Genomic DNA, 22973 nt, shown 5'->3' with positions numbered 1-22973 from the left:
ACACTGCAAATACTCACAAATCAACCAAATACAGACACGCGCTGCAAATACTCACAATGCAACCAAATAGACACACGCTGTAAATACTCACAATGCAACCAAATAGACACGCGCTGCAAATACTCACAATGCAACCAGATACAGACACGCGCTGCAAATACTTACAACGCAACCAAATACAGAAACACACTGCAAGTACTCACAATGCAACCAAATACAGAAACACACTGCAACCAAATACAGACACGCACTGCAAATAATCACAAAGCAACCAAATACAGAAATGTGCTGCAAATACTCACAATGCAACCAAATACAGACACACACTGCAAATACTCACAATGCAACCAAATACAGAAACGCACTGCAAATTCTCACAACGCAACCAAATACAGAAACGCACTGCAAATACTCACAATGCAACCAAATACAGAAACACACTGCAAATACTCACAACGCAACCAAATACAGAGATGTGCTGCAAATACTCACAATGCAACCATATACAGAAAATGCTAAGAGACGTGCTGCAAATAGCACAGACCACAACGGAAATGTTTCAAGGGGACCCCAAACCTGGCTGGGGCCGCAATTTTAAATTAATTGAATTTGCCAGTTTTGTTTTTTTTAATCTATTTGCATGCGTTTTTTTCAGTTGCAGAGCACTGAGCTCTCTCAGCCACCGTATAAAAGGCCTTTTACTAGCCAAAATATATGAACTATCAATCTGACAACAGAAGGAATGTTTTAGATCGTGAACAACAGGTTTTTCAGCAAAGTTTTGATCACATTGAAATTGGCATACAAATAGTGATACAGTAGGCTTTATATGGTTAAAATGCTAATTTGCATGTATTTGGTCACTAGGAGTTGGCTAGCTGTTTTCCACACCTGACAGCTGTCACTTGCTTTTGGAGTCTGGATGTCTTCAGCACTTACTTGAGCATGAAGTCATTAAAGCATCATCATCATGTCCTGTCCTTGCTTACATTTGCTCAGCTTTCATCCAACATGTCCAAACTCTCAGAGTAAATATCATTAGGGTTACAGCAGAACATTTTGATTTCAGTTGTGTTTCTGCTGACTTTTGTTTCCAGTGTTGATGTTAAAGGGATAGTTCACCAAATAAAGAAAAATGTATTTACTCACTACAAACCTGTATGCCTTATTTTCTTCCTTGAAACACAGATGATGTTCAGGACAATGTTAACTGCTTATAGTTCTACATACGCAAGTGCTTTTTGTGAACGTGTGATTTCATAAATTGAGAATACATTTTATTTAAAAAATTTTGGTGAAAATATTGTGATTTGTTCTTAAAGGACAAGTTTGGTATTTTACACTTTAAGCCCAGTTTCAAGATCATTTCTGATAAAATAGAACGGTTAAGATTAAAATTTGGACACATGCTGCTGTCCCGAGAAATTTTGGTTTCTGTGGTTGTACAAAAACTACGATAAAACCTGTTGGAAAGCATCTTTTGCAGCGATTTTTGTGTGAGCATATCAGTTCTTGTCTTGTCCTTTAAAATCGTTCGTATACACATTTCACGCACAAATTTGTGTGTATGCATGCTTAGTGAATGAGACACATTTTCCCCTCAAATTTGAATTATTGAGATCTGTCCAGATGTTTCACTTTTGATATTTAGTAGTTATCATTAGATTCTCATTTATGGGTAAACTGCCCCTTTAAGAGCTGAGAATGGCTCTGTCATGACTGTCACATTCCATGAAATCATTTCATTTCACATACAGTACAATATACAGTATTATCAAAAGCTCTATTGTTTTGAGGGGGAGATCTAACCAAACTTTACTCAAAATATCACTATCAGTATTCAGCTGATCCTACAACCCTGCAAACAAGGAATCTGTGTCTTCATTGTCATATAAAACAGTCTCGCTGAGGCCAGAGCAGCATTTGCCATCTCCTGTCAGAATCCCCACCTGTTTCTTAACCGTTGATTACGGTACCTTTGACCTCGCTGATAGAAACATACACAATGGCAGGTCTTTCAGGAGTCCGCTCGTGTGGCCCTTATGGAACAGCTGTATCAACCACAGGAACGGCAACTGGCCGGCAAACACAGGCCTCTTACTTTAATGGCTCAAACACTAATGATTCAGCATGAACATGTGAGGAAGCCATTAGCTGATCCCCCTCAAAAATTCATGTTGGATTTAAATCAGTCAGGGCTGATATAGAAATGTAATTTGGTAGTTCATGATCTAACATTCTGAAGAAATTATCTATAAAAAGCCTTGATGAATTCCAAGGAGACATTATTAAAATCGAATCTTACATGCACAGAATGCATTCAACATTATGATGTAGGAATGGTTTTCCAAGCAATGTAATGTTAAATAACTTATAATACAACAAAGAATATACAATAATAAAGGGGCAACATCTAAATGGATGTACGTAACAGTGTACAGTTTTTTTATCCACCTTATTCCTGACGACCTTACTGCGTTTTGAATTATGGGTGGCACTTCCGGTTTGGGGAACTTCCATTCAAAAAGGTTGAAACGAATAATTTCAAATCATAAGGTTGCCCTACAAATAAAGCTGATCCGTCAGTTTGACTGGATGAGCCTTCAATTGTCCTTCATGATTTATTTTCAGACATCATGAGAATAAAGTTATAGCCTACTTGGTATTTTAACATGACGTTATAACAAGAATATCTACGGCAAGAGCTCTTTTCAGTCGCTGCTTTTTTTCCTCATGATCATTTTCTTTTTTCCCTTTGCAATCTGCTGTAAAAGTAAGAAAAAGGGACAATATATACTGCACATTTGTGGTCTGTTCTCCCAAATTTAATTTACGATATATTCCATTAATAATTCACTTGAATGCACAAAGAATCGTCTCTTTTCCGGTTTGTTTTATTTTTATTTTATTTATTTGTGATTCATTTTTGATTAAGACAACATAAGTTACATAATACAGATATATAATAGACTACTACTGTGATTAACCAAAGACTCACGCTTTTGGGGTTATTTGGTCTGTTGAAAGTAGACCTTGTTGATGCTTTTACACTTTAAAATGTTCTTTTAATGTTAGATGGTTGAAGGGTGAGTAAATTAATGTAATCTCATTGTGACACTTTTTTAACATATTGCGTTCATAGAGCGAGCCTTTTACTGATTGTTTACAGCTTAACGGAAGTTACACCCATAATTCGCGCAAAGCGGCATGAGGCGTAGGAATAAGGTGGATAGTTTTTCATTTTTGACACTGTTTGTGCTTTATTGCTATCTTAAATTAGGATAATAATTTTACACATTTTAAATATTTGTGTATGCACACACAAACATATAAAAACAGCATTTATCAGATAAAATTGTAGACCTGCACAAGGCTGGGATGTGGCTACAGGACAATAGGCAAGCAGCTTGGTGAGAAGGCAACAACAGTTGGCGCAATCATTAGAAAATGGAAGAAGTTCAAGATGACGGTCAATCTCCCTAGGTCTGGGGCTCCATGCAAGATCTCGCCTCGTTGGGGCATCAGTGATCATGAGGAAGGTGAGGGATCAGCCCAGAACTACACAGCAGGACCTGGTCAATGACCTGAAGAGAGCTGGGACCACAGTCTCAAAGAAAACCATTAGTACCACACTACGCCATCATTTATTCAAATCCTGCAGCGCACGCAAGATCCCCCTGCTCAAGCCAGCGCATGTCCAGGCCCGTCTGAAGTTTGCCAATGACCATCTGGATGATCCAGAGGAGGAATGGGAAGGGTCATGTGGTCTGATTAGACCAAAAAGCTCTATTTTTGTCTCAACTCCACTCGCCGTGTTTGGAAGGAGGAGGATGAGTACAACCCCAACACCATCCCAACCGTGAAGCATGGAGGTGGAAACATCATTCTTTGGGGATGCTTTTCTGCAAAGGGGACAGGATGACTGCACCGTATTGAGGGGAGGATGGATGGGGCCATGTATCGCGAGATCTTGGCCAACAACCTCCTTCCTTCAGTAAGAGCATTGAAGATGGGTCGTGGCTGTGTCTTCCAGCATGACAACGACCCGAAACACACAGCCAGGGCAACTAAGGAGTGGCTCCGTAAGAAGCATCTCAAGGTCCTGGAGTGGCCTAGCCAGTCTCCAGACCTGAACCCAATAGAAAATCTTTGGAGGGAGCTGAAAGTCCGTATTGCCCAGCGACAGCCCCGAAACCTGAAGGATCTGGAGAAGGTCTGTATGGAGGAGTGGGCCACAATCCCTGCTGCAGTGTGTGCAAACCTGGTCAAGAACTACAGCAAACGTATGATCTCTGTAATTGCAAACAAAGGTTTCTGTACCAAATATTAAGGTCTGCTTTTCTGATGTATCAAATACTTATGTCATGCAATAAAATGCAAATGCATTACTTAAAAATCATACAATGTGATTTTCTGGATTTTTGTTTTAGATTCCGTCACTCGCAGTTGAAGAGTACCTATGATAAAAATTACAGACTTCTACATGCTTTGTAAGTGGGAAAACCTGCGAAATCGGCAGTGTATCAAATACTTGTTCTCCCCACTGTATATGTCTGTATATATATATATATATATATATATATATATATATATATATATGCACATGCACACACTGTATATAATTGATTGTATAGATTAATTTCAACATTAGTTAGCCGAAAAAATTGTTTGGTAATTTTGTTACCTTTAATTATAGTATTTACATTGATTGTTTTGTTTCATGGTTGCTTACGGTTTAAATTTAGCTGAAAATCTATTTTAGTTTTTTTTCAATACTTTAATAAAATGCAACAATACATTATACATATATTGTGTAAAATGAACTGTGGAAATGTTCAGGTTTTTTTTAGTGAAGAAAGTTTGCACCTATTAAAAATAAGAATCTATTGTGTCCATTTTAAATAAATTAACTTTTTTTTTTCTGGAGTAAAACTGTGACCGCTAACCCCAGTGTCCGGCATCTACATATACTGGAAAAAGTGCTAAACTAATCTACACCTTTATGTTTTTTTTTTTTTTAAATAATCAATAATTCAATGATTAACCAATATAAAAAATAAATCAATGATTTTGACCGAAACAGAGAGTCCTGAGCGGACCTGCTTACACGATCATGTCATGGAGCTTCTATAGCGATCTGAAGGCACGCACACAAGCAGCCAAGGCTATTTACAGCTTCTGTGTGCAACTGAAATAGACTGAGAGTTGAATTTCAATAGGAGTCTTACAGCTCAACCGCTCTCTGTCTCTCTAAATCTATCTATCTCTCTCCACTCCAGCTGATTTTAGAACACAGGTGTTGACCTTAGCCATTATGAGCTTCCACGTTCACATTCCCCAGCAGCTCCTGTTTCTGCAGCAGTCTTACATGTGATCCCAGAGTCAAGCAAAAATAGGCAAAGGCATAATAAATGTAGTCAGTGCGTTTCAATGTCAAGAAAGAGATGTTCCTAGATCAACATCCCTGTTGGTTGATAATATTCAGCCAATCAGACTGTAAGATAGATCTGAGCTGAACAACATTTCCCTCTGACTGTAGCAGCGGTTAATATTTAGGATTAGTGTTTGACCGGTCATTTGTAACTCTTTTTTTCCATTTCAATCCACAGCACCAATCTTCCACCTTTCAGTAATTTAACATCTGTTGCACTTTAACAATTTCAGCATTTTATTTCTGTCTTGCATATGTCACTTTTTCTGGGTCTGTATATAGCCTATATATCTAAATGAATTAGTTTATACTTATGCCGAATGAGATGAAATTCCTTGTAAGACTAGAATAAGGATAGAATACATTTATATTATATTACATTATATATATATATATATATATATATATATATATATATATATATATATATATATATATATATATATATATATATATATACGATTAAATAAGGATATATATATTTCATATATAAATTACATATTACATTTTATTAATAAATTTAATTGTACATACATTTTTGTGTGTGTGAGATTCAGGTTTTCCCTATGTTATAAGGAAAAAATGTCCCCAAAAGATGGCAATATCTGAAATTTTTTAGTCCCCCGTGGAAAACAGCTTAAAAACCATACTAAGTTAAAAATCAAAAAAAGTTGGGTTTTTTTGTTTGTTTTTTATCTAAAAAAGCAGAAAGTTTTCTGTGATGGGTCGATTTAGGGGTAAGGGTTAGCATATACAGTTTGTACAGTATAAAAACCATTATATACTATATGGAATGTCCCCATAAAACATGAAAACCACATGTGTGTGTGTATAATTATATTGAACTGTTAGATCTTAACCACACATTAACCATAATTCTACCGAACAAGAGAAAATTCTTGTTGTACAGTTGCATGCTAAAACTGCACATTTGGTTCTCTAAACTAGTTTAAACCAAAATCCGACAAATTTAATTATGCAGAGATGTGTGACCAATATAAGTAGACAAACTGCTAATGCATAATCAATACACACACACTCTAAGATTACAGGTCACTTGTCTGTTCTGATTGATCAAGCTCAGCAGAAAAAACAAATAATAAATCACAACTTACAAATCCATAAGATATTAAGAAAAGACATTGGCAGAATTAAATGCTACTCATATCTTTAGTTGCTCACCTCAAAGGTTGTGTCCAGAGTCACAATTCAGACTTTTTTTCTCAGAATTGTGGGAAATAAACTTGCAAATGCAAGAAAAGGCCAAAATTGTGAGATAAAAAGTTACGATTTTTTTTTAAATTCCCTGACTGAAACGAGCTTCTATCTAGGCTATATATAGACATGACATGAGCATGTAAAATCTGTCCTGAAGCCTTGCTCTGAGAAGTTTACAGAAAGAGCAAATTAATTATTACCATTAAAATCACTGAGATATATTTCTGCACACACCAAAAACACCAACTTCTTTGTCAGCTGTGCACCAGAAAACTTTTTCTGTCATGCTGGCCCAATAAAAGTTGGTGGCAGTTGTCTTCTTGCCCACCCCATGCTTTTTTTAAGAAGCCATTGACATTCAATGGCAGCTCTCGCTGTGGGTGCAGTGTGAACAGCTGAGAGGTGTGATTTCACAGGCTGCTGGCCCTGTCAGAGCGCTGAGGGCTGCGAACAGGAGGTCTAGGAGAGACCCAGGCCTCTAAAAGACACCAACAGGTGGAAGGCCGCCAACAAGGGGGAGGGCGACCCATAGAAAAGGACGGGAAGCCAAGCCAGGTCTGGACACAATCCAGGAGATGGCGATGGACGAGGATACGCACGAAAGAGAGGAGGACAGAGAGCGCCGGACCTGTGTTTGGGACTGGGCGCCAAGGGACGGGCAAGTAATGTGGGAAACCCGTGCTGAAACTGTCATTGCTGTCAGACTGCAGGGCTTTTCGATGGAGAAGCAGATCTTGGTTGCGTCTCTCTCGCGTCACTGCTTCCTTCTGTTTTAGAGGTTTGGCTTCAAACGTATTTCAGAACGAAAATGCCATTTTTAACCATTTTACTTTTTATAAATGCCATGTAAAAGCAGCATGCAATTTTCTAGACAATAGCCTGTTATTCACTAAATGCTTGCCAGGCCAGAATGGGATATGGCTTGACTTTATGGAAAGTTGACATGTCCTGTGGTGTGACGTGCTGAACTCACTCTAAAATTATTTTTAAACTGCTTAAAGTTAGCATTTAACACCATCTAAAATCAATCCAAATGATTTTTAACAGCAAGCATTATGTTTTAATGACCTAATATTAAATAGAATATTTATACTTTTAAAATGTTAATTTGTTTCACTGCAGGGATTTTTAAAATGAACCAGTGAAGGAAAAAAGGTGATTTAACACTTTCCCTAGATTCAGAAGTCTTGTCTATAGAAAAAGTCCATGTTATGCGTCAACTTCCCATATGCCTTACATCTTGACATTAGTATTGGACTGTTATATCTGAGTTGTACAAACAAAGTTGTGATGCACTGTGTGTTTAACAGATCCGGCTGTTGCTCGTTGAGACGACATACTTCCTTATATCCCCATATACGGAATCAATCTATGGAATGTAAGGAAGTGTGTGGCCTCAGAGAGACTTTATCATCACCATCCACACAGCTCCTTAAAACTGCAAGACAATATAAAACTATAAAACTGTATTATTTTACGCATTACGTACTCGTAGAGAACATTAAGATCAATCTTAATGGACATATTGCAGAAATACATATTTAATGATTATATATACCGGTATATTAACTAAAAAGATAGTTAATTTGTTATTTTTATATATATATAAGAAATAAAAAAAACATTAAGATAGTTCATTTGTTTTATAACTGTTAAATTTGCTGTATAAAAATAAATTTAAATGTATAGTAAAATATAAAATATAATTGAATACATTTAATTATACAATTTTAATCATATATATATATATATATATATATATATATTGAAAACATTATATATATATATATATATACACACACACATATATATGTATACATACACATAACATTTATTTTTATATAACAAAGTTATAGTTAATTAGTTAACAATCTTATTGTTTTTTATTTCTCTGTTATATGTATAAAATATAAAAATGATAATTTTAAAGATTATTATTATAAATATATAAACTTTATTTATAATAAATAAATAAAACATTAATATAAAAAAAATAAGGAAGAATTAAGATAGTTAATGTTCAATTTATTTAAAATGATTCATTTTCAAAAGAACCTCAAATATCATCTTGGTTGATTTAGCTGATTCTATAAGAGCTTACAAACATTTTCAAACAATTAAATGTCTGTCAGTTGGGCAATACGACGGCGGAACAAATACTGAATATTATAGGAAATGTTTTAATGCAAGAATTGAGCATTTTATTTGAAAGTGCCCCTGGTTTAGAAAGTTTGACGACATCTGTTTTAAAGTATGAATTAGGATCTTCTTATCAACCTTACAAATGAGGTTACAAATGACTTTATAAAGGTTATGTCAAAGTCAAGCACAGGCCATTGTTAAACATGTTGATGTTCCTGAGCTCCTCCATGATGACATGAATCCTGTAGGGCTCTGAGTGACAGAGCACAGCTGCTGTTGGACAGGTGGAGAAGAGCTAATTCTGACCTGACACCCCAGAATGAGGACATACCGGCACATCCATGCACTCTCGGTGTCATCGTCCTGCAGGAGGAAGATCATGACGTGGATGGACGTCTTCTGCTGACATGATCCTGCATGCAAAGCAAAAAGTTAGATCTGAGATTAACCAGATGACTGGATAATTGCCCGTGTAAAATGTTGATGTGCGAATGACACGAGTAAAAAGCGATGCTTCTCCTCCTCACCTCTATAAATATGATGTATTAAGCTGGAAACTCGTCTGTCCTCAGAAACACGTCTTAGTTGCTGGTAAAACGGAACCAAGTCAGGTGTTTGAGAGAGGTTTGGTCCCTTTCAACCAGCTACTGCGCCGTGAATTCAGCCAGCAACAGCAAAAAAACAGGTGGATTTGCATCCAAAATGAAAAGTATTTTAATATGTGCTTAATGCATAACTGCCATTTTGACCTATATCACAAAAACACTGGTGTTGTGTATTATTATGTTTAATACCAATGATGTGAAATATGTGCAGTATTTCAGTTCTGCACTCTACAGGAAAGAAAAGGTAAATGTTCATCAGCCAAATGTTTCTTTATTATAGATATTTTCTAAATGCGTTAACATAAATCCAGTAACTTTATTTTTTTAAGCCAGTCCTGTGTTTTACATCTTGTGTCTTGTAATCTAAGCACATTTCGATAAAAAATAAAAAATAAAAGCTAGCATTTGTCTTTATTCTTTCTCTAGTCTTTCAGTGTTTGTTTCATAAATTTGAGTCGCCATAATGTATTAATAACGTACATTTATTTAAAATACATTACTTGAACATAGGCTAGTGTTTTAAAATACTTATCACACAAATGTGTTTTGTTGAAATTTTTAAATGTCAACCCTATTACATGGTTTTGTAAAGGAAACAACTGATTTGAGCATGTATCTGCATTATATTCTCTATCTGATAGGCATCTTGTAGTTTTATGTTAAAGATACACTGTCATTTTTCACCAAGAAAAATCAAGGAAACGAGATTTAACAAAAAGACTAACTGTGTTGAGCTGTAAAACAATGATTAGTTTTCTGTCGATTAACGTATCCAAACAGTTGCTCACCTGTCTATGTCTAATAAAACACATAATATATATATACCAAAGCTTCTTTGGTGTTTCCATGGTTTCTACAAAATAAAACCAGAAATTGAAGGTAACGCGGGTATGATGTCATTGATAGGTGACGCACGGACACGGTCTGCTTATTTCTGCTTATTTTAAAACTGCTTATTTCTCTGGATTTAAACTTTCGGGATAATGCTTGTACACAATTCAACAAAATATATAACATTGTTCTGGTGGTTTTTGGATATTATGATCCAAAAATCTTACATGGTGTGCCTTTAAACTAAATGGTTAAACTGCTACTCAACCCTGTTAGTGTTCTGAAATAATTATGTCATATAACAAAATTGATTTAGATGGAGATGGTATGGTACAATGAAATTGTGTATCTGGTAAGGCTGGGTTAAAAATATTGATTTCTCGATTTAAATTGAATCTCATTTTGATTAACCGTTATCGATTCTTAAATCCAAAGCATCGATCAGGCTATATTGTTAAAGGGGTCATATAATGCCATTATTGTACAAGCTAATATGATTCTTTAGGGTCTAAATTAAAAGTTTGTATACTTTAATTAAAAATTCTCATTAGTATTGTAAGAAAACACTTATTTTACCTGGTCAAAAACAGCTCTGTTTTCAGCACGCCGTTTCAGTGCATATCACTTTAAATGATAATGAGCTTTGCTCACTCCGCCTCTCTGTTCTGTGCATACACCGTTTGTAACACAATAACACAATAACCATAACGCGTTGTTCAGTATAAACGTGGGATTATGAATTATATTGAGAACGTCATACATAGAAAACATGCCGTAATGTACCCTAAGTGTAAACCTTAGACGCATTCATTGTGAAGCGTGCAGCTAGCGATTTGCAAAGATTAATATATTAATATAAAGTTTAATAAAACGTTACACTCACTTCAGTTCTTCTAGAGGTTCAGCAGGAACACGAATAGCTGGTACCGATCCTTTTTTCAGGAGCAGCTTCTTAATAAAACCAGCTCATACTGACCCTAAGCAGTCTGCTGAAAAATGATTCGCGCAAACATGAAAGCATTGACGTTGCTCGTGGGGAATATTCCCTTCGAAAACAAACTCAGCCACTGCGTCTTCAGCGGTTCGGATTTAAGAACATTAAAATGACTGCTGTGTTCGTTATTACACCCAAGAACAGAACACCACAATCGCTTAGACGCCATTCTGCTCATAGACAGTGCTCCAGCATATCAACAATGACCGCGCCGGTCCGCGCAGACTATGATTGACTGCTCCCTCATGAGCGAGGGCGGCTCTGTGTTGAAACGCTCCTGTCAATCAACAATCGTGGGAGGGGCGTGCGAGGTTGTGGCGTCACAGGCTCGAACGGCTGGATTTGAGGCAGGGGAAAACATATAAGGAGATTAAAACAAAATCACTGGATGGATTTTTATCATTATATGATGGTTGTGTACAGACACTGCCAACACACATTTCAGTACAATCAACTTGTAAAAGTGCATGCACCATTATATGACCCCTTTAAGTTGATGAATGAACAAAATGTTTGTAGCGTGGCTGCCATTGTCGAGGAGAAAAGTCTCGTCTATTATAATTATAACAGCATTTTTTTAAGCTGTAACATATATATTTTTTTATATTCTTAATAAAAACCAGCATTTTCAAGTAAATATTATTCAAGGTTTTATTTTTATTTTTTTCCTGATGTCCACCTTATTAATTTGAATTATTACAAAATCTAACACTTCAAAAATCCCCCCCCCCCCAAATAATGCTAAAACATTACCAAAAATGATTTTATAATGTCTAAAATATGTACCTGAATGCATACTGAAGCAACTGAGCCCAGGGGAACAGTTAATTTGCTCCATGTATAGAGTCATAAGGCCATCTAGTGGTAGAGTCATGAAATGTTTTTTTTTTTTTTACCCACAAGAAGAGACACCCAGTGTGAGAGTTTTTGCATGTAATGGAGTTATTTTGTATATTAAGTAAAATAATGTGAAGAATGTGCTTAAATTATATTATTAAATTATTAAATTAAAGATAGAATATAGTAACCTAGTAACCTATAATAAAAAATACATATCTCCCCAAAAAATTGCATTACAAATATAAGAATGACACAAGTGATATTTCTGGACAAGAAAAATACATAACTAATACAGTTTAGGGGTTGAATGATTTGTTACAGATACGGGAGGAGAGGATGAGGGTTTATTGGTTTAACTTTAGCTGTTCTCTTTTGGTGGCCGACTGCCTAGTGCCTACTAGTCAACAAAAATAGAGTGAGTGTTAAGTGTTTCTGACTCATTATTTGGTTGAAGGCCATGTGAACCAAAAGAGCAACTTAGTATCAGTGCAGAGATGCCAACAGCAAACAACTAAACAGCTAAAATCCCATTCTTCCCCCCTCAATTGTATTATGAAATTGAAACAATAATTACCGTTTTGGCGCTCTTAATGGCCGAAACCATGGCGTGACAGATCGCTGTTACCGCTGTCGGGTCCTCCTCGAAAATAGGACAGTACCCTCTTTCGCGCCTGTTTAAAAATCCTACAAAATCGTGATAAATGCTGTTTGAACTACGTTATAATGACCATTAATGTCTGTATTAGTTAGCTTGTGTACTAACTGTTCGTCTCTTCCGCTTTACTACTAGTTACAGCACGAAATAAACATGAATGAACACGAGGTATGGTGTGTCATATAATCGCCCAATCAATCAGCGTTTCAACCATAGACAGATGTCAATAAAACAGCTTATGTTACCCCAGAAAAAAAAAAAAAACATAAAATGACCACAAACTTGTTAGTCAGCTGGAAAAATGAACTTTAGAGGAGCATTTTGTTAAACTACATTGTATATTCTTTGCATTCGTCAATATTTAATGGATGTTTGAATAAATCTGCCATTTATGACAGACACCATTTAAATGTTAAGATTTCAAAAGACAAGTAGAAACATAATTGTGATTAAAAAAAGTTATTATACTTGTATAATTATATTATATTTGTATAAAAATTTCATTTTTAAAGTAAGTAGCCTATAGCAATCAGTTAATTTTAACCTTTAATTTTATAGTAATGTAAGCTACCAACAGGTGTTTCCTGTATAGTTTACACAGCATTGAGAGATGTTTTTCCTTGAGAATATTTTCCATGTACCTGATTGGCCCCAATTAATTGATATTGAATCGAATCGCAAGCTTGTGAATCGATATCGAATCGTGAAATGTGTGTCAATACCCAGCCCTAGTATCCAGCATAATATGACCAGCAATTCTGTTTACTTTTCCAAACAGTTTTGCATTTGTTGAGAAAAGCTGCAGAATCACAAGCTGAAATTCTATGTAAACTAGTGAAGTGATACACTGATTGAAACAAAATATCAGCATTGTTACAATTCTGCTTGTCCAATCAAATTAGTGCACAGTAATTAAGTGTTGTACTAAATATTTATTCTTCGGAACTCCAATGTTGTTCCATTTGTTGTTACAAATGTCTTAACTCAGCTATTTTAATAAAATGTAATAAACATCTTTATTATGAAACCAAAGGCCACTTGACAGTTCTTCAGACCAACAATTTGTGTACAAAAAATCAGAAAGCTAATGAAACCCACAAAAATACAGTACATAAATAATCATATTACACTATATGGCAAACCAAATGTCATTGGTTTCAGTGCTGTGCTTCTATTTCACTAATTCCCTGATTGCACTGCACTCTTCCGGTGTTTTTCAGTGACTGTGCCAGTTCTGTAACAGAGCAACATTGGACAAAAGGGAGGACCAATTAATATCCTATATGTATCAAAGTGACTGTGTACAAAATGTTTAAATGCTTGTTTTGAATGGGATTTGTTCGCTGTGTTTCAATAAAGAGTTGATTAATGTGTGGTCCCCACCTTCTTACTCATGAACTGGTTTGCACAACCAAAAGAAAAAAGCAAAACAGGGTCTTTCCCACTAAATGTGTGAAAAAATTAAACCTTTACAGGTTTCCATGATTACTTTCCTTAAGAGAAAATCTCACAGTAGGCATCACACTTTAATCTAAATAAAACTGAAGGAAATATTTTAAAGTCAAACAAAAGACCCACTAACACACACCCACATAATAGTGAATCTCATGAAAGCATTGAGTCATTTTCAACACACACTCACACACACAAAATGCATAAAGAAAATGAGGCCTATTTTAGGACCATTATGCTTTTCTTTTTTGCATTGTGACAATTTCAAGACAGTTAATCATTTATTCTGTAATGCAATAAAAAATCACTTACTGTAATACAGTAATAAAAATAAAGGGATAGAACATATAATACCACAATATATACAATAACTGTACAATTTATATACTTTTTTTAATATTACAGTAATGAACATTGTAGAGGGGGACAGTAATGTCACAATGCAAAAAAAGAATACCTTCGTATTCTTCATGCAAAACATTCCCTTTATTATGATGAGTATGGGGTTCAATACGACACTAGCGTTTCTGAACAGTTTTCGTGAGACTCACTCATACGTGTCCCTCTAATGCCCTGGAAAAACTATGAGTGTGCTGGAGGCGGAGGAAACCCCCGATCAGTGCAGCATTTTGCAGTGGCACCCGGAAAATTCATGTACAGTAAATGAGGGAAGGAGGTGCAGCACCTCCTCAAGACAAGGCAACATCACTGTCATTGTGCATAAGTGAACATACAGTAGCAGCCAGACATCTTCAGTGTCATCGAATCCCTCATGAAACAACTACAGCTGCTGACTCGTTGGCTTTATTTCAGTTCTTTCATTCAGCAATTCCACTAGAATCCAAAACAGCAGAGGTATGAATCATGGTCCCCCTAAAAGGACATGTTTATTGGGAGGAAAAATTATATTGCTTTCTCTTGCAAAACTTTTTGCGTTCTCCGGAGAAACATTGCTTTTCTTGGGGGAACGGAAACATTTTTGCAGGGCGAAAGCAAAGCATTTGCAAGACAACGCAAAAGAATAGAAATATAAGTTTCCCTCCCATCTCATATTTCTTTCTTTCATTATGTCCCTTTAGGAGCTCTGTAGTGAATCTCACAAAACGCATCAAGAATATATTTGATCCCAAATTCAAAAGAAAAAATTAAGAAGTTATATTTTGCATAAAACAAAATGTTTGGTTTTAGGATTTATTTTTTTGCATTTTGACATTTTCATGACAGCAAACAAACAAAATCTTTCTCATTACTGTAATGTGAAAAAAACTATGTTATGCTGTGCTGAAATTTACACCAATTTATTTTTAAATTCTTTTTTTTACTGCATTACAGTAACTACAAAAAAAACAATAAATTACAAAAAAAAATTTAAAAAATGTAATAAATGTAAATAATAATAAACAAATAGTCTAAAATATATTTTCACAATGCAAAAAAATCGTAATGGTCCTAAGAAACAGGCCTCATTTTCTTTATGCAAAATATGGGTAACACTTTACAATAAGGTTTCATTTGTTAACATTAGTTAATTACATTAGTAAACAAACTAAAGATAAACAATACTTATACAGCATACGCAAAAGTGGTATCTGTTAACATTAGTTAATGCACATGAACATTATATTTTTATTAACTAACATCAACAAAGGTTAATAGATGTTGTAAAAACATATTGTTTGTAGAGTTAGTTCATAATGCATTAACTAATGTAAACAAATGGAGACCTTATTGTAAAGTGTTACCAAAATATGACTTCTTATTTGTCCTTTTGTTGTTTTTGTGAAATTCTCCCAGTGGTGCATAAATGTGCCCTTTGAGTTTGAGATGACGGTCTTAAAGAACAAACCCGTGGTTCTGTGATCAGCTGCTGTAAACAGTTGGACCAAATACAAAATACAATCAAATTCCATGTGAAAAACAACAACAACAAAAAACATCAAACCGGCCATGTCGCGACGCGGCGTTACCGCACGGATTCCTCTGATAAAAATAAGGCAACTGGGGTTAGACATCAACAGAGAGATCCCGCTACATTTCTCCTTCCTCGTCCTCATCCTCTTTCTCCGGTAGCTGCATCTTGAGCCACCCTTCGGCGGAGTGGCCGTGCTTCTTCTGGTGGCGTTTGTAATTGTCCCAGTGTCCTGTGGTGTAGCCGCACTCCTGGCATTTAAAGGGCTTCTCGCCGGTGTGCCGCAGCATGTGGCGTTTCAGGTTCATGCTCTGGTTGCAGCTGTAACTGCACACGCTGCACTGGAACGGCTTGGCGCCCGAATGGATGCGCTCGTGCCGTTTGAGATTGGCCAAGTTCCCGCAGGCGTAGTCGCACGCGTGGCATTTGTACGGCTTCTCGCCCGTGTGTACGCGGTGGTGCCGCTTGAGGTTGTCGAAGTGGGCGGACGCGTAGTTGCACTGCGGGCACTTGTACGGCTTCTCGCCGCTGTGAGTCTTCATGTGGCGGGCGAGATGGTTGGGGTACTGTGTGACGAACGGACACGACGTGCACGAGTACAGCTTGTCGTCTTTCTCCGGGCTGGCGGGCGAGCTTTTGGACAACATGTCTAATGTGCATTTGCTGCAGATCTGCGCCGTCGCGCCCTCCTCGTCCTCTAGCACCGCGCCGCACACGCGACACGTGAAGGGGAATAGCAGCTCGGGAAGAGGGTCCGACTCTTTGGCCAAACTCTCGGTGTGCAGCAGGGCGGGAGGATGGCGGTCCGTTCGTAGGGTGTCGTAGCTTTGGAGGAAGTCGGAGTCGTTGCTGATGTGCAGAGTGAGGTCAGACACCACCGACTCTGAAAGACAAGGAAAAACAAACAAAAAAGCTGAAGGGCTATTTTCCTCTTTTGAGCGAACCCAGTTTTAGGAACCCAACACTTTCTACTTCCCTTTACTTCACACTCCACTTCCTCTTTTATCTTGCAGCATGAAGTGCTCAAAGTGCAAAGTATCGTAAGCAAGTGGAAATACACCAGCAAGAAACCTGCCGTTTTGGAGGGAACAGGTGCTTCTTTGTTCACTTTGAAACACTCAAAAGCTGTCAGACTAGCAGAGATGTTTCCTCAAGGAATCTGTATTCCTGTTACGTACTGCTGATCGAATAAAGGCAAATAAATGAGTAGTTGGAGTTAACAAGAAATGGCATTCATAACCCATTTTACTTCTGTAATATGACACATCTGTGAGGGAAATAAGAAAAAATATTTTGATCTTTTGATCTATCAGGAATTGACAGGAAAAGTGTGTTTCAAATCAGATCTGAACATGAGTTTGCAGTGGATTGTGGGGATCTGTTCTGCTTCCTGGAACACACTTTTGTGTAGGTTTTGAACCGGGACTGAGAGTCCGTTTCATCCTCCAGAGAATCTCCACATATGCCAGTGCTAACGCTTTTTGTTCACGTCTGTCCTTATTTAACATTATTATAGTATTTTGTTATATTTTTGGCATTTATACATGTATTATAAAAGGTCAGTAAAAGTGAGAGGGGAACAGGATCAGGAAAGGACCAAAAGCTGGGACTCGAACTCAAATTTGGGTAAGAGCAAATTTTCTGATAAAATAAAAATTGTCATTTTAAAAGATGATTTAAAAAAAGCTCCAGGTTTGCAGTGCTTGTTTATAGGGCTGCAAAATTTGTCTCTTAAAGTATGTGATTGTATATCAATAAATATTAAAAATAATATTAAACTCAAACATAACATTATTATTATCATATATTTTAAATGTTTAATTTTGTTAATATTTTTTCTGAAGAAAGACAAACATAAATAGTGATGAAAGCCAAAATATTAAATGTATCCACTATTTTGTGGAGGACGGGGGGTATTCAGATTTATTTAAATCTTAGAAGTGCTTTTCCCCATTTTTGAACTGTCACCGTTGGCATATAATGCGACAAAGATTGCTAAAGTAAACAGATTTTACCTACCTACCAATCTCCATATACAAATAAAATAATGATGCTGCCATCTTTTTAAAGTCATTTTTACTCCCCTGTAATTTGGCTTCAAATCTCAGGTGAAAATTGTTATCACAATTTCGGTTTTACTTCGATTATTCATGCAGCCCTAACGTGTGCACTGACGAATCATTCACAATAACAGCAGGAGCATTCAGAAGTAAAAACAACGTGGTGGATTAAACAAATACCTTCCGTTAAGGCTGTAGATTTGTCCTCCTTGTGGCTCATCATGTGTTTCTTTAAAGAGTGGCTGTTGTTCCCACGGAACTCGCACTCGCCGCAGTTGAGCTCTTTCTCCTGCGTGTGCATGCGCTGGTGTCTCTTCAGGTTGCCCAGAGAGTTGCACGCGAACGTGCAGAACTCGCATTTGTACGGCTTCTCGCCCGTGTGTGTGCGCACGTGTCTCTGCAGGTTCACCAGCTGGGCGGAGGCGTACGAGCAGTGCTGGCACTGGTACGGCTTCTCCCCGTTGTGTGTTTTCATGTGCCGCTTCAAGTGATTAGAGTAACGGGAGCTGAAACTGCACAGTTTGCACGCGTATGTTTTACTCGCGCTTTCATCGGCCGTGGATCTGCCCCGGTGGATCCTCCCCTGCGCGCTGTGGGCCGGGTGGGCCTCCTCTAACGGCCTGTCCTGGCGGTCGGCGTCTCCCCCCTCGGCTCCGCACTGGAGGCAGTGCAGGGCGAGGTCCAGCGTCCCGCTCAGGGGGTCGGCGAGCAGCTGCCCGCACTGCCTGCAGGAGAGGTACGGTGTGAACGTGGCGTCGGGGCCCATCTCCTCCCGCTCGCTCTCCGTGTCTCGCGGGTCCTCGAAGTCGCTCTCGATGCCGAGACGGTTGTAGCTGGAGCAGTCCTCATCGCTGAAGCCGTACACCGGCATTCCCATGTCAGCAGTGACGGAGTCTGTCGGGAGATCACAAGATGCTGTGTTATGCAGTGCTTTTCTGTTTTAAAAGTGTTTTCTTTACATGGGAAGTTGAGGCAAAACATATCAAAGGTTTCATGCTTTAAAAGATATATTAATAATATAACATAATTAGTGCTGGGCAACGATTAATCGCATCCAAAATAAAAGTTTGTGTTAACATAATACATGTGTGTGTACTGTGTATAATTATTTTGTATATATAAATATGCTCACATGCATGTATATATTTAAGAAAAAAAAATTTATATATAAAATATTTATATATAATATAAATTATGTATAAATATATAGTATATACAAGCAAATATTTCTTAAATATATATACATGCATGTGTGTGTATTTATATATACAAAATAATTATACACAGTACACACACATATATTATGTAAACACAAACCTTTATTTTGGATGCGATTAATCGTTGCCCAGCACTAAATATAATGTAATAATAATAAAATATTAAATTAATTATTTAATAATAATAATAAAAACATTTTTACAATTTAGTTTGGAATAAAGTATAGAATAGTATAGCAAAATACAGAACACTAGTATATAGATGACCTGAGATGAACTATAAGCTGCAATAATTCATTTTATGAGGTGTTTATTCATAACAAAATTACAGTAGAGCTGCTTTTGTTTTGTTTTTTCAAATACAGATCATCAAATACGATTCTGAACAGACAACTAAACAAAATAACATGTAATTTACTAGAGGTTCTGATAAAATGTTAATTGCTGCAGTCTATTTGAAAAGCTTAATTAATCTGAATTCATAACAGCGTTAAGAAAGAATGATTCAATGACTCTTCACTTGTTTCATTACTGGATGAATCAGCGTTTTTGAACGAATCTCTTGAATAAATGATTCAATGACAAATACATGTTTTCAACGGTATATGTAATCGTTATTTGAAGCGCCAAGTTAATTTCAAAAGTTGATTTGCTCTATTTAGATCGCTATCCGTGCTTTTATCTGAACTATAAACTTTTATACCAGTACTTCTGTGATAATATGAATATTTGTAACACAGAAATAACAATGTGTGTTTTAAAAGACTGCTTGTGAAGCTGTTTCATACCCATACATGATAATAACTGCTCTCTCTGGGTCAGCAGTGCCAACACAGATTTGAAAGAAGATATTTTGAAGAATGACGGTAATCAAACAGTTGAAAGACCCCATTGATGGAGGTCCATCAACTGTTTGGTTACCGACATTCTTCAAAATATCTTCGTGTTCAGCAGAAGAAAGAAATTCATTCAGGTTTGGAACAAATTGAGGGTGAGTAAATGATGACAATTTACATTTTTGGGTGAACTAACCCTTTAATCTGGCAAATGCTTGGCTGAACTATGGAATAGAACAGCAAAATACTGTAATTTAAGCTGAATTCAAATAATTCATGTACGTCACTGACCTGAGTCCCTCTCAAAACCAACAATCCTGTAGTCATTTTCTCCAAAGCCGAGCTCCTGTCCGAGGAGGAAGTCACTCTCCAGGACGAGGTTTTCCTGATTGCAAACCGCTGCACCATCTTCAGCTCCCACTGCAAAAAAAAAAACAGTACACCATCACAGCCTGTGCCAAAATACAGTTATAGCCTACGTCTTTACCATGCTGGAATCAATCTGATAATCACATCACTCTTAAACATGAAACTAAAAAGAAAGTATTCATTTTGAGATTCTCAGTATTGGGAAAATAACCATGTCCACTTGGATGACTCCTGTGTCATAGTCCACTAAATCTACTAGCAAAGTGTCAATGCATGGCACACATTTGGTTCCTTAAAGTTTTAGTGGATTTTTCAGACTTTCAGAGTAAATGTTGTGTATAATACCATTATATTGTACGTCATTTAGCAGCAGTTTTTATTCGGCCATCTTTTGATTTCGGCATTGGCACTTGCACACTGAATTTAAATAAAAATCTGACTAACTATAAATATAGCATTCTAGGGGACATCTCAGATGCGTTTGTCTGATAATTATTTTCAGTCATATTAAAGGGGATCAGCCAATGATAAGAGTGTCAAGACTGATGGTTAACAACACTAGCTCTGGATAGAGGAAAAAATATGATAGAAATGAATAAAGGAGGAAGGAACAGTGAAGAGACACTAGATAAACAGAGGGAACGGGTCAGAGATGGGTCAAGCCCGAGTCCCGCAGCAGGAACAGGGGGTCTGTCCAGAAGAAACGGAGTAAGGAAAGAATGACGACAGAAGAAGGGGAAGCCGATATGTTTTCACCGAGATAGAACCGAGCTTGGCTGATTCTTAAAGACACGTAAACCATTAATAAACAAGAGCTTTTGGAAATAGGCTGGATTCTGCTCACTCAGTCAAGGCATCTCATTTAAAGCTCGAGAGGAACTAAAAAGAGCTGGGTTTTCTTAACGGACACAGCAAAAGGAAAGACGTGCTCAAGGTTAAACTTGTGTATATTCATTTAGAAAGAAATGAAAATGAACACTTAGGCTATTTCAACAGAAAGTACTGAAAAAGCAAGTTAACAAGAGCGAAAGTACAGTGGACAAAAAGGCAAACCAGAGTAAAATAAATAAATATAGAAAGCAAGGACATGCGACTCAATGACAAAACATATCTACAACAAAAGTGTTTCATAAACACATTCTGATCTGACATTACATTAGGCTATTAAGTCTAAATGTGCGTCAATATTAGAAAATTACAATTATAATGTAATGAAACCTACATTATGAGATTACAAAGCATTATGGTCAAATAGTCAATTTATTGTAGACTAAGTCATGGTTGGCCATGTGAATAGTTATAGTTTCAAAGAAATATAAATACACACAAAACATTTTTATGCTCTTGTTGATTATTATCAACAGAAATAATCACAATCACACTGATTTCAACAGTAAAATAAATGAAAATCAGGCATTATTTTCAAGAAATAACAGAAAAATATAGTCAAACTGTGAATTAAGGTGAAATCAAGTGAGATAGAAGTCCAGACTTACATTTGACAGGCTGTGGGTTGGACTGTTTTCTTCTGGGCATTTTTCTTAATGTGTCTGTTAATAATCAGCAGTTCCCTGTTGAGCTGGTCTTCATCACCATCACCTTCCTCTTCCTCATTTTTCTCTTCCTCCCCCGAACAAAGAGTTCCTCAATTCCCTCATAAACCCCGAATTAAACACGTTTTATCACGTATGTATCCCCAAAAATCATATTCAAACAGCCAAACAACTGAAACTCTTGTTATTATTTATGTTAGCTTGAGCTAAAATTAAACTACATACATAATACACAGACAGGACAGTAGAAACACTGTAATTTACGATTATATGACCCTCACATCGCAAGGCTGACGTCTGTAGCCTGATTTTAATCCACATCGATGAAAAAATTTGGATATTTTGGATGTAATTTGTGTTTATCCTGATACCAGTCGAATGCTAACTAGCATGACTAGCTAGCCCAAAAAGAGAACATACAATAAAAGTCCAGTGTTTATAACCACTGGACAGCCAGCAGCGGGAACATCAACGTCTCTCCATGAGGAATTATTCGTCCACGTCAACTGTTATCCCTGTGAACTGTCTCCATGAGTTGAAGAAGTGAAAGTGTGCAAGTTTCATTGCTGCTGCTGGTGTTGTGATGGGAATGTGCAGCACAGGAAGTGATTGAAAGAGTTCAGTGTGAAACAGAGAAACCGCGGCATCTACTGGAAGACCAGAGTACAGCAGCGCTATCTGTCTGTCTATCTATCTATCTATCTATCTATCTATCTATCTATCTATCTATCTATCTATCTATCTATCTATCTATCTATCTATCTATCTATCTATCTATCTATCTATCTATCTATCTATCTATCTATCTATCTACAGAAGGCCTGCCTATCTATCTATCTATCTATCTATCTATCTATCTAT

At 36.7% G+C, this 22973-nt stretch overlaps 2 protein-coding genes across 2 annotated transcripts in view; both read right to left on the bottom strand.

Annotated features, from left to right (window-relative positions):
• LOC130088949 (phospholipase A and acyltransferase 1-like) overlaps nt 1–9149 on the bottom strand; it is a 29688-nt gene extending 20539 nt beyond the window's left edge. Inside the window, exon 1 of the mRNA XM_056255967.1 lies at nt 9123–9149. Within this exon, the coding sequence (XP_056111942.1) occupies nt 9123–9134 (12 nt within the window). The 5' untranslated portion in view covers nt 9135–9149. The remainder of the gene's footprint in view (nt 1–9122) is intronic.
• Nucleotides 9150–15870: 6721 nt separating this feature from the next.
• Nucleotides 15871–22714, bottom strand: LOC130088948 (zinc finger protein 513). Its single transcript, XM_056255966.1, has 4 exons — nt 22056–22714; nt 20482–20610; nt 18318–19031; nt 15871–16960 (listed from the first exon to the last, which is right to left on the bottom strand). Exons 1-4 carry the CDS (start codon nt 22093–22095, stop codon nt 16197–16199), a joined length of 1647 nt encoding a protein of 548 aa, XP_056111941.1. The 5' UTR covers nt 22096–22714; the 3' UTR covers nt 15871–16196.
• Between the last annotated feature and the right edge of the window lie 259 nt (nt 22715–22973).

This window comes from Rhinichthys klamathensis, unplaced genomic scaffold (genome assembly GCF_029890125.1).
Source record: "Rhinichthys klamathensis goyatoka isolate OS25496 unplaced genomic scaffold, OSU_Roscu_1.1 h1tg000123l_1, whole genome shotgun sequence".
NCBI lineage: Eukaryota > Metazoa > Chordata > Actinopteri > Cypriniformes > Leuciscidae > Rhinichthys > Rhinichthys klamathensis.
The sequence above is the reverse complement of the archived record's forward strand: the minus strand, read 5'-3'. Positions and strand labels throughout refer to the sequence as shown.